The sequence below is a fragment of the Chroicocephalus ridibundus genome, chromosome 17 (genome assembly GCF_963924245.1).
Source record: "Chroicocephalus ridibundus chromosome 17, bChrRid1.1, whole genome shotgun sequence".
Taxonomy (NCBI): domain Eukaryota; kingdom Metazoa; phylum Chordata; class Aves; order Charadriiformes; family Laridae; genus Chroicocephalus; species Chroicocephalus ridibundus.
In genome coordinates this window covers 7,235,764-7,247,790 of record NC_086300.1, presented here as the reverse complement: position 1 = coordinate 7,247,790, position 12,027 = coordinate 7,235,764, and the positions used below count along the sequence as shown (strand labels likewise).

At 49.6% G+C, this 12,027-nt stretch overlaps 1 protein-coding gene across 2 annotated transcripts in view; it reads right to left on the bottom strand.

Annotated features, from left to right (window-relative positions):
• Positions 1–539: 539 nt before the first annotated feature.
• The window catches only part of NSF (N-ethylmaleimide sensitive factor, vesicle fusing ATPase), an 86,288-nt gene continuing 74,800 nt past the window's right edge, over positions 540–12,027 (bottom strand). Inside the window, exons 19-21 of one of the 2 annotated variants that reach the window (XM_063354940.1) lie at positions 11,446–11,559; positions 2,668–2,723; positions 540–2,259 (exon numbers count right to left, since the gene is read on the bottom strand). In XM_063354940.1, the coding sequence (XP_063211010.1) occupies positions 2,244–2,259; positions 2,668–2,723; positions 11,446–11,559 (186 nt within the window). In that variant the 3' untranslated portion in view covers positions 540–2,243. The remainder of the gene's footprint in view (positions 2,260–2,667; positions 2,724–11,445; positions 11,560–12,027) is intronic. The other variant, XM_063354939.1, reaches the window with a different exon arrangement.

Here is a 12,027-nt window from a genome sequence, read left to right as displayed (position 1 = left end):
AAAAAAGCAGCAACAGGGTAAGGAAGGGGATGAAGAATTTGGCCCTTACTGTTTAAAGCAACATAGTTCTCACCATAAAGCCACTCCGGCCCGGGCAGTGTGTCACAGAAAAGGCGGTGGGAAGGTGCTGCCAGGAGTCATTCTCTTCTGCCACCTGCAGGGAACACCTTGGAGGGAGATCTCAGAGGAGGCTGGAAGGGGTGGGATGTCACACGCAACACTCTGCCCTGGTTTTCCCTTCAAGCGCCATACCCCTGACTCACACACAGACAGGCAGACCTCTGGGGCCTCTTCAGCACTGCAAAGTCCAGAAAACTCTAGGCTGGGCTGCACCAGAGGTTCTCCTCAGTCAGCTACCCGCGGGCGAGCTCTCCAGGCTGGGGACAGACTGAATCCATCCACGCGTCGGTACCATCCGAGCATCCCCACCACCACCGGCAGCCTGGGAACAGCTTTGCTGCCTTCATGCCCCGCACCGGCTCTCCGTGCACACACACAGCCCTGCTCCACCACCACCAGAGACGCAGATGGCTCCCAGGTCATCACAAGTAGTTGTGCTTTTTATTGAATCCATTGAATGTGCAATTAAACCAGATATTTATTCATCAATATAGTTCTGGACAAAGACACGATAAGGTTTACATCATCTGCTCTGAAATATAAGTTAACGTGTGCTGCTGTCACGTGGACTAGCAGAGGAAAGAAAGGAACAAATAAATTCACAAGATCGTACACAAAATGAGAGGGAATAATAACCACCGGGACTCGCAATGTCGTCACGACACAACAGCACTGTCAAAGGAAAAGAAACCAGAGAGGAGTGACTGAAATGCTCCGCCTGCTGTAGGTACGCACCAAGGACCACAGCACCTCCACCTTCGGGCCCGGCAGAAGGGGAAGCGCCCTCTCGGCCTGGGAACGCGGCGTTGGGCACGAGCTGCTAGCCCTTCGCAGCGAGTCTGGTCAAGTTTAGGAAGCGACACTGACTGAGATCTCATAAATGGCTTTGATTTCATGCCCCACGAAACTGAGGTATGTGCCATGAACCTTATTAAACGTGTGGAGCCAGAGAACCAGCGGGGAGTCGCCTCACGCAGCCATCGTCGACAGCACCTCCTTGACGCCAGGTGACTCTTGGGGAAGGACCAACATAGTAAAGTTTGATACATTCCTTTATTTCAGTGCAAAAACACGGCAACACGCATCTCGTGCACCCGCAGAGCCTGGCTTCCTCACTTGCCTCTAAGGAGGAATTTCAACCTTTGGTAACGTGGCAGGAAAATGGGATATAATGAGGCTGGCTAATGCCCAAGCTGCCATCTACATCGCACACGTGCCGGAATCGGCATCCCTAAAACTGCTGTCGAATTAACAACAAGCTCTGATGCCTTGAACACTGGATTTGGAAGTTTCCTCTACTCTGATCAACACAATTCCTTGCCTTCGCCCAGTCCCTAATGCCACTATCCAGTCTCTCTCATCAGGCCACAAAACACCCGGGTGTAAAAGGAAGCAGGAATTAGCATCGGGGCGATTCTGGAGCTGAATTGTTGTGTCTTTAGGGGATCAGCCTGGCTCAATGCTCCGTGAGGCACAGGATGACAGAACACGAAAGCATTCATCAGGTCAGGATAACGCAGAGCAGTGCTTTAATATACCTTCACCACGGACCGGCAGGTTTTTATTAGAAATCAGGATTTCTTTCCTATCGTAGCAACGGGATGCTGGACACAAGTGAGCGTTAGCGTCAGAACTTACAGGACATTTCCCCCCATGCTAAAATCAAATGAGAACGCAGCCTCGCCTGCACAGAGACAGAAGCACAGTGTTCTAGAAGACACTTCCACACGACATCAGTATATTGAAGACGAAGAATAAAGATACTGTATTGCACTAAACATGCAGATTCCACATTGGGTTCTTGGAAACAGGGGAGCGTTTCACTTTGTCCAGTGTGTTGAACACGGAAGAGTAAAGATCCCAGTGTACGTTCTCCGGGTTGGTCACTGTTCCAGCTGTAGATCTTGCACTTGGTCCACCTTCAGTCTAGGGTAGGAACTCTTGCAAAAGAAGCCAAATCCATCAAGAAAGCATGCACACGTACGAAAGCATCAAGCACACACTGGAACCCACTCACAGGTAGCCAGGAGAGACACTGGGGGGAGCTGCCCCAGCACAGGTACTGCCCTACGTGTATTAGAAAGTCATTTTCTAGGAGATGCCACTCTCCAGACTGGGCTCAACTACTCCCTGTGACACCTACAGGGGAAAGAGTAGGACATCCTTCTCTCAGACAGGAGAAATACAAGAAATCGAGTTCCAGACTTTAGATAAAACAGCTGGATTTAAACTCCAGCAGAATCTCTTTGGACTTACTTTAGTTCAAGCAAGCTAAGCGTGGCCCCATAGCTCGTTTAGGTTTTAAAGTCTCAGGCAAATTAAGAAAAGCAGAGAATTCAGGCATGCGGGTGCTCGAAAAGTCTTCAGGACCTCCCCCCTCCCAAAACAAGTGGCGTATGGCTGTGAGGAGAACCCGTCTGATACACCATTCTGGAAACGGCGGAGGGGCCAACCATGAGACCAGGTACTGCGGTTTCTCCTCAAAGGGATGCTTGTTTCTGAGGAGAAGGGAATTTTGAACAACGCTTTAAAATTAGAAGTACTTACGTTCCTTCTTCTCTCAGAAGAGCCAAGAATTTTTTCACCCGATACTCAGGGTCCATCTAAACACCAAACAAAAGAGATCGCCGTTAACGTGACACAATCTGCCGAGGAGCCCACCAGGAAAACGAGGCCACAAAGACAACGGGGGCGGCGCGTGGGTGCTTGCTTTGCCCTTGCATTGGCCTGGCCAGAGGTCACCCTGCCTGTCCAGAAGCTCTGCAGCTAAATAGCACCAATCCAGCGCTGCACCAAGAGAAAAAGCTAATTAGCACAAGCTCCATGTGCTCTCAGAGCCGCGATATGAGCCAGACTGGAAACACGCACAAGCATTTCTATCAGGTGCTTCTGTTTTCGTGGCGATCTGCACACTGGCTTCCTCCCACGCTCAGTGCTCGCCTGGCTCTCCCTGTCTGCTTCCCTCTGCCCCTTCCCAGAGCTGGGGCAGCAAAGCAAACGGTCAGGAGCAGAAGGGACCGAAGATGTCCCCAGTGTTCCTCTGTCCTCCTTACCCCTTGCAGCTCCAGCAGCGGAGGAGAGGAGCCGCGTGCGGTGGGCTGGCACAGCAGGGAACGCTGGATCAGAGCACCAGCCTTCCGGGACTTGAAGTACCCACACACAGTCACAGAACGTGTTGGGTTGGAAGGGACCTCTAAAGGCCATCTAGTCCAACCCCCTGCAGTGAGCAGGGACATCTTCAACTGGATCAGGTCGCTCAGAGCCGCATCCAGCCTGGCCTTGAATGTCTCCAGGGATGGGGCCTCCACCCCCTCTCTGGGCAACCCGGGCCAGTGTCTCACCACCCTCAGTGGAAAGAACTTCTTCCTAATGGCTCATCTAACCCTGCCCTGCTCTAGTTTAAACCATTGCCCCTCGGCCTATCGCTACGTGCCCTTGCAAACAGCCCCCCGCAGCTTTCCTGTAGGCCCCCTTCAGGGACTGGAAGGGGCTCTAAGGTCTCCCCGGAGCCTTCTCTTCTCCAGGCTGAACAACCCCAACTCTCTCAGCCTGTCCCCACAGCAGAGGGGCTCCAGCCCTCTGACCGTCTCCGTGGCCTCCTCTGGCCCCACTCCAACAGGTCCATGTCCTTGTGCTGAGGGCTCCAGAGCTGGACACAGTACTCCAGGTGGGGTCTCACCAGAGCAGAATAGAGAGGGAGAATCACCTCTCTGGATCTGCTGGCCACAGTGCTTTTGATGGAGCCCAGGATGCGATTGGCCTTCTGGGCTGCAAGCGCACATTGTTGGCTCATGTCCAGCTTTTCATCCACCAGTACCCCCAAGTCACTTGTGGTATGGCTCCATCAACCAGGAACAGCCCCTTGGGATCAGCCCTGCCTCTTCCCCCACAATGAGAGAGCACCAACAGGGAAGCGGGAGGAAGGGCCGCCAAGGAGACAGAGACACCGGCTCCCATCAGAAGACACGACGTACAACTGCATCAGTTCTGTGCGCTGATGCACGGGCTTGTTGACCCTCTCTAACGTGAAAGACTAGGCAAATTGCCATTACTACACCAAGACACAGCACGTTAGGACTATAAATTTTTGGAAATTGGAGAGTGTTGGTTCTCAAAGTATCTCTATATTGTATCATAACAATTCATTTGGCCTAGAAACCCCAACTTCTGCTCATTCTGTAATCTTCATCAACACTTCTTTGTGTTGATGAAGACTATTTGCTGCCGAAAATACAGTGGGTTCACCCTGCAAACGTTCAGTAAAAGGTACTATGGAGTTGACTGGTTCTAAGATTCCCAGCTCTGTCACCCACTTGCAGCCAAGTGCTCTACCAAAACATAAAACTAGGACTTGTCCTTGGAGGGGGGAGCAGATTTTCAGCATGTGCCCTGGCCTCCCACCGAAGGGGCCGCACAAGGGCTCTTAGAACTCCTCCACCACATTTTATATTCCTAAAGGAAAATTTCCACCAATTCTCGCTGCAAAGAAGCCATCTATTTAAAAGCAGGGCCACCGCAACCAAGGGCAACACAAATATCTTCAGAAACAGCTTGGAAGAAAATAAATCCTAAACCAACAGCAGTTTTACCAGTGATGCAGACAGGGAAGAAACAGACAACGACAATTTCTGCTTTGTGTTAAGAAAAGCCTAAAAACGTATCACTTCCTGTCACTTTGAAATACGGCAGCGAGGCCGACGCCCCAATACCAACTCCTGAACTACTGTCAGATCAGAAAAATAAACGCAACAAAACAGGATGAGTTAGAAGAACTCACTGCAGACCACGGAGCGCTCAAGTTGGGGTTTTAACACACAAAGGAATACTGGCAATGGTCGGGATCCCAGAAGAAAAGAAAGGCTTCCCCACCACCTAGAGCGGTGTTTGAGACGTGTAATACCTGGGTGCTAACAGAGGGACTGTTGTGCCACGTAACTGGAGACCAGAAAGATGGTGTCTGTGGTATCCCTCCAGCCTGAATCCTCTCCACAGTCTCTCCCAGTCAACACTTGGCACCACGGGAAAAGCCCATCTGTCGCTGTCTCAGTTCTCCTGCTTCCACACGTAGATGTGGCACTTACGGGCGTGACTTCGTGGTGGGCTCGGCAGCGTTGGGTTTATGGTTGGACGCAATGATCTTAAGGGTCTGTTCCAACCTAAATGATTCTATGACTCTATCAGAAAGGCTGAGGACAATTGGGATAGGAGTACACGCACGTGGGCCACGCACCCTGAACACTGATTACTTCCAAGTCCCCTTTCTCTGAGGGGATCCACAGGTGGAATCCACACTATGAGACTCTCACCTGGCAAAGGGTCTCAGATCCTGTTGAAGCAGGAGGTTGGACTAGATGACACCTAGAGGTACGTTGTGACCTCATTTCCTAAGACAACTCAACCACCTCTCTTCCTATACTCCTGGATGTTTCCAGAATGGCTAGTACTTGATAAAGGTGTGAGCACAACTCCAGGTGGCCACACAAAGTGGCATTTACAGGTAAGCACAGACTAAATAACTGGGACAGCACAATGGACTGAAAACTGGTTAAAGTGCTGGGCTCAAAAAGTTGTGCTCAGTGGCACGAAGTCCAGTTGGAGGCCAGTCACTAGCGGTATGCGCCAGATGGTGTCCAGATGGGAGCCAACAGTGCACCCTCAGCAAGTTTGCGGATGACAAAGAATTGGGAGGTTGTTTCATGCACTTGATGATGGTGCTGTCATTCAGAGAGACCTCAGCTGGATGGAGATAGCGACCGACACAAATCTCATGCAGTTCAACAAAGGGAAATGCAAAGTCTTCCACCTAGGCAGGGATAACCCCAGGCACCAGTACAAGCCAGGAGAAAACTGGCGGGAAAGTGACTTTGCAGAAAAGGACCTGAGGGTCCCGGAAGACAAGTTGAACGTGAACCAGCAACAGGCCCTTGCAACAAAGATGGCCAACAGCATCCTGGGCTTTGTTAGGAGGAGCGCTCCTACCAGATCGAGGGGGATGATTCTTCCCCTCTTCTCAGTGACACCACAGCTGGAGGACAGTCTCCAGTTCAGGGCTCCCCAGTACAAGAGAGACAGTGGGTACCAGAGAGAGTCCAGCAAAGGGTCACAAGGATGATTAAATGTCTTGAGTATCTGTCACACAAAGAGAGGCTGTGAGAGCCTTTGTTTAGTCTGGAGTGGAGAAGACTCAGAACTGGGGAGGGAAAGGTGACTCTTCCCAGTGTGTGTAAATACCTGATGGGAAGGAGTAAAGAAGAAGAGAGAGACACTCTTCTGAGTGGTGCCCGTTGGCAGGGCAGGAGGTCACAGGCACAAACTGAAACGTAGTTCCATGTAAACAGAAGAGAAAGCTTTTCATTGCAAAGGTGATCACACACCACTAGGGACTGCCCATGGAGGTGATGGAGTCTCCACCCTCGGAGGTATTCAAGGCCCAACCGGACACGGCCCTGAGCAACTTGTTCTAGTAGATCGTGCTTGGTCAGAGCAGGGGGTTGGACTAGAAAAAGATGAAAAAAATGCTATGGGTGCAATCAGCAGAACGTATCTGTTCAGTACCTTCCCGCTCTCCACACCATTCACCCAAAGAGAAGGTGGTCACCAACAGTTTACCCTAGAGAACCAGATACCACCTGTACGGTGAGCTAGATGAAGCGCTCACTGCAAGTCCTAGACAGGAGGTTCAAAAGTGGCTGAAACCTCAAGTTATATGGAGAGCCAAAGCAAACCCAGGAACCAGAGCTGCCAGGGCCAAGTTTAAGCAAAAAGAATTACCAGTAGAAGCTTCGGACAGCCCATGGAAGAAAGGCGGTTGAGGAAAAGGACAAAATGCATTCGATCTTTGACATGAGTAGAAAAGTGCATCTGAAAGGGATCCCTGGCCTTCTCAGATAAGACAAACAGCATTTTTGTAGATACTGGCAGTGAAGACGTCTACTTCTGAAAGGACTTCTTCAGAGGAGTAACTCAAGTAGCAGCCCACCAAGTCCTCAAATTTGACTTCTCATCTATGGTCCAAACTCACAGACAGATTCTCCACGAGAAAGCTAGAAGAGTGGGGCAAACGAACTGCCAAGAAGTGACAACAGTCACTTGATGACAACAGTCCAAAATCCAACCTTCATCCATTCCTGTCGGAGCTGGGAAGGCCTGGTTCCCATCTAATGCTGATGTCAAAGAGGGCGGTGAGATGTCTGTAGTCATCTACACGCATGCTTTCTGAAGGTCTGAATTGCATTAGATGACATCCTGAGGTCCTTTCCAACGAGAATGATTCTGTCGTTCTAAGATCTTAGGCATTCTGCCAATCAGGCAAAAACCAGTGCAAGGCAGCTTGATGGTCAGAGGAGCAGCAACTCACTACTTACGTACCCGCACTCCACATGGAATCACTGCTGAGCGCCAAAATCCATCCGAGCACAGGCAACGTTTCTGCTGCGGCCAGGCACACCGATACCGACAGCATGAAACAGTGGGGGAAGAGTCAAGACACTTTTTGCAGAGGCCACAAAACTGGCAATTTACGCAGTGAAGAGCCAATCTTTCACACCTCAGATTGACCCAAGGAACCATGAACACTGAGATGGAGCGAGGCATGATTTCTGGCCACCGCCAGGAAGCCCAAAGCTGATCGAAAGAGACCGTCACACGGAACAGTCAAAGCGCCTGGCTTATTCTAAGCTGACTTATCTCACTGACTGGCACAGGGACCACGAGGATTATCTACCTGCAAAGTGATGGTCCTGTTGCCAGGACCTTGGTGAAACCATGGAAATATCGTCACAATCAGGAAACAACAACAAAGGATGAATCAGATAGTTCTGTTAAAAAAAAAAAACAAAAAACAAACCTACATGATCTGAGATGGATACACACAAACAAATCTCCTCTTGTCATTCCTAGAAAATCGGTCCTAATGCCACCAGCTGAAATTCAAACTCCAATGCCAGTGTTCCACTTCCCAAATCGAAGATGCTGCCTCCCCGTCCCTTTTCACTTAGATGTAAGGAAGTGGCCGTGGTAAGACACTGTGGCCATAACCGGTGCTGACACAGCTTCTACAGAGTCTTTGGAGGAGGAAGAGCATTTATCTGCGGACACAATATCTTGTCCGAAAGACTGAGGCAGGAAGCTGAAAGGCAACAAAGAGGCAAACCTGATCGAATTTTGCTTATTGAAAAATGCAGACGCAAAAGCAGAAGGTTGATCTGCCCTGGAAGGAGCAGAAGTTGGTGTCAACAGAGCGCAAAGAGGAAGCAGCTTCGGGATTCGGGACTCTTGAACAGACCCTCTCGTGCCCGGCGAAAGGAGAGACGCTGCTGTCAAGCTGGGTGGAAGATTTTCTAGAACGGCAGCACGGAGACTGACTCTGTGACGCGGCTCAGATGGGTGGCAAGAAAATGACTGTTCCCTTCTAGGTCCTCAGGACACAGCTTGGGAGCCCTTTGGAAAAAAGGCAACTGAAGAGACTTTGTTAATCTTCAGGCCAGAGAAGAGGAGATCCTCCACCGAGACGTGCGTGCCCTTGGGTCACGGAGTACTCCTGCAAAACCGCCACAAAATCCAAACTCTCAGTACGTCCAGAGACAGCGTTTAGTTTAAAATAATACAGGCCATATTATATGATGACCTTTCAAAATAAGTTCCCATGTAAGCTAAAATACATTACAGACCGCCTAGATTAAGTTAAGTTTTATTTACACGAAACAGAAGTTCCCAAATCAGGAAACCCCGGAGGTGCAAAAAGGGGCTTTCAGGAAAGCTGCCCAGCTCCGTCGGGTTCCTGCTCCAAGGAGACAGACCTGGGGTTTGGGAGCGTTGCCAGGGCGGGCCAAGAGCAGCAGGACAGGCAGGCGAAATAAGAGAAGGAACCAGTCCCCAGCTACGGAAAAAGGCAGCTCAGGTATCCAGGAGCACCCCGGGGCAGGGTCACAGCGTCGGGGCAGGGCGAAGCCAGCGCGGCACCCCAGAGCACTGCGAGGTGCTCCGCGTACGGCTGCCAAGGACACCTCGGAACTTCTCTGGATTCACGTGGCAGATCGTGAGCGGATCCACTCATCAAAGGCTTCTTTTGAACAAGAACATAACGTCGTTCCAGGACACCCAGTGTACACAAGATGGCCAAAGTATGTGACACTAAATACGAGTAGTTTGACATTAAAGGAGGCCAGGAATAGCAATAAACACAGTTTGAGGGAAATTAAGCTGCCAAAAAGTGTGGTTTACAAGGCTCATAAACAAGGTAACAAAGCAACCCAAGATACCAGAGCAACGCAGTGGTTCACGGTACTCCAAGGAAGGATTTTGGCATTGAGAGAGCGGTTCAGCAAGACTTTAGCCTGAAACAAACTGAGAGTCATCTGAGCAGCTTAAGAATACCCACATAGTGCATCCATTGGGTTTGCTAGTCCAGTAAAACAAAAACCACAGAATCCGTGACCGCACAGAAAGAAACCAGGTGCACTTATTTCGCAAAGAATCCATTCACCGTGGGATCTAATCAGCTCGATTTTGAGAAACTTCATCCATCGCTTACAATTTTTAAGGGATTTCCGATTCAAATCTCTTTCTAAAAAGCTGTGGTCCAGGCTCAGTGGAAAAAAAAAGGAACTAGTCTTGGACTTCTCGTTTGGTGAAATTCTGCTTTCCTGTAAAAACTAGCCAAAATCAGCTCTTCGCTGTGGTCTTTCGACGCATTCAGATAGGAGCGTTCTCCTTTTAGCGAGAGCCTGTATTGCTTTCCTGTATTTTTAGCAGTTCAGCAGATGGAGTCATGTAAATACCTCAAGACCTTTCGGAACAGAACTTCTACATATTTAGCTTCCATATGCTGTTACCTGTGCTATTACACAATTACCTGAATCGAGGGTAATAGCACAAGTCGCCTTGCTCCCAACCACCCCTGTAGAGCAGCAAAGGGAGATCATCAATCACCTCTATCGGCGGCAGCAGCCCTTCACTTTACACCGGTTCAATCTGTCAGAAACGGCACAGAGTCACGGTTCTGCCTCACTGGTCACGGCCTCATCTACCAAACGGTGGTCTGGTTAAAACAAAAACCCGCACAAGAGCAGCGTAGCTGAGTTTAGCTGTCCGCAGAGCCCAGGGCTCCCTCCCCGCAGCATCCCGCCGTGCGGCCACGGGGCCATGCCGTCAGCGAGGCCGGGGTAAGCATTTCCACCCACGCTCCGGGTTCAGAACGGCCCGTCAGCTACATAACCTCGAGTTTTGAAAGGAACCAACAACTTAAGGTCAAAGCAGCAAAAGAATCCGTCCTGTGTCAGAAGAAGGAATCCATTGTCAAGGCTGAGTGAAACGGACTGCAGCGGAGCCAGGCAGCCCCCGAAGGCCTGCACCCCTTAAACACATTTAATACATGTGAGCAATGACTTACTGACTTGCCTGTAGGTATGGAATTAAAAGCCAAGGAAGAAGAGGAAAAAGTAATCTAGATAAATGGCTTTATTCCCCGAGGTGACATCCAGTCAGAGCACATCCTTAGTGCTGTGCAAGTTTTAACAGAATTGCGAAGAGCGAACAGAGGGATACATGACTTATATGCTGCTAAACTACATGCCTCTCAGCTTATGCTCAGCCTCTCCTAGGAAGATCTAAGGACAGTTCACTCAGCTGCACTAAATCCATTTGATGTGAAAAGAGAGTGTGTGCGAGGGGCGGGGGGGGGAGGACTCAGAAGGGCGCTGAAATGTCAGCGGCGGAGGATTAGGGCCGCACGCTACACCCTCTCATTTTCCGCGTGCATCTCCTGTCGAGCACAAGCCTGACGGCTGGCTCGCAGGCACAGAGGACGGGCGCGGGGGAGGGTTAAGAGCTACATATTTCTACCCTCTGCAATTATTTTCTTTAAAGTGCTGAAAGTGGAAAATAGAGAGAAGAGCAGCTGAACAGCCTGACAGATTTATCTTCTTCAGGGAAAGAGCGCATACACCTGCACAGGCACCTTTTTCTTTAAAAAAAGAATAAAATAAAAAATACCCTAAGTGATTGCTATCTGCGATCTTAACATGCCGGGTGTAGGGAAGAAATTTCATGAAAGGTAAGTTAATCCAATCCCCCTGGTTGCCAGATGCTCTCCTCCGAGGTGCAGCTCTGAACAGCCCACAGGCACTGTGGTTTTTAAAGATCTCTCCGCGGACCGAGAGCGGGTGATTTCTTTGTGCAGAAAATTTCTTCTCACTGCAGCTCTTTTCTGAATTACACGGATTTTAAGGCTCCCACCCCACAGCCAGAGCGAGAGTCCGCAGAGAAGCAGGAACCCCTGAGACCGCTCTTTACCCCAAGTCCTCCCTGGACCAGAAACATTCTTACTTGTAATGACATTTCTATCAGCATCAGCAGCTTCTTGATACCGATCCAGACAGGCTTCCCTTTGACATTCTGTGCGATAGTGCTGCGTTCCTTGTCTTTGAAGTTACCCAGGAGCTGGGGGGGGGAGGGCAAAAAAAAGTTGAAAAAAAAAAAAATACATTAAAAATCAACAACGGGAGCTTGTCAGTAAGAATAATGCTACCGAACTCAGGAAAAAGGGAATGAGAAGCTAGAAAGCATTTTCTAGCTTAGAAGGAAAAGTTGTTGCAATATATCTAAACAAGGCAAAACACTGACATTCTTTTATTCTGTAATGGAATAATGGAATTCCATATCCGTTTCATAACATCTCTAATCAAACAGTTACTGATTCTCTTTTATGATCCATTCTAGGTTTTCTCCAGATTGGAGTCTAGAGGGAACACAGTGGCTCATGCCACAGTGAGTTTTCAAAACGGCTGCAAGAGCATCTGCGTCTTGCAGGCTTCGGGGCTGTCATCACGGTGACAATTTTGCAAGTTCACACAAAAGATTTGCTTGTTAAGTTCATTTTATCGGCCTCCAATATTCACTATAGTTTCC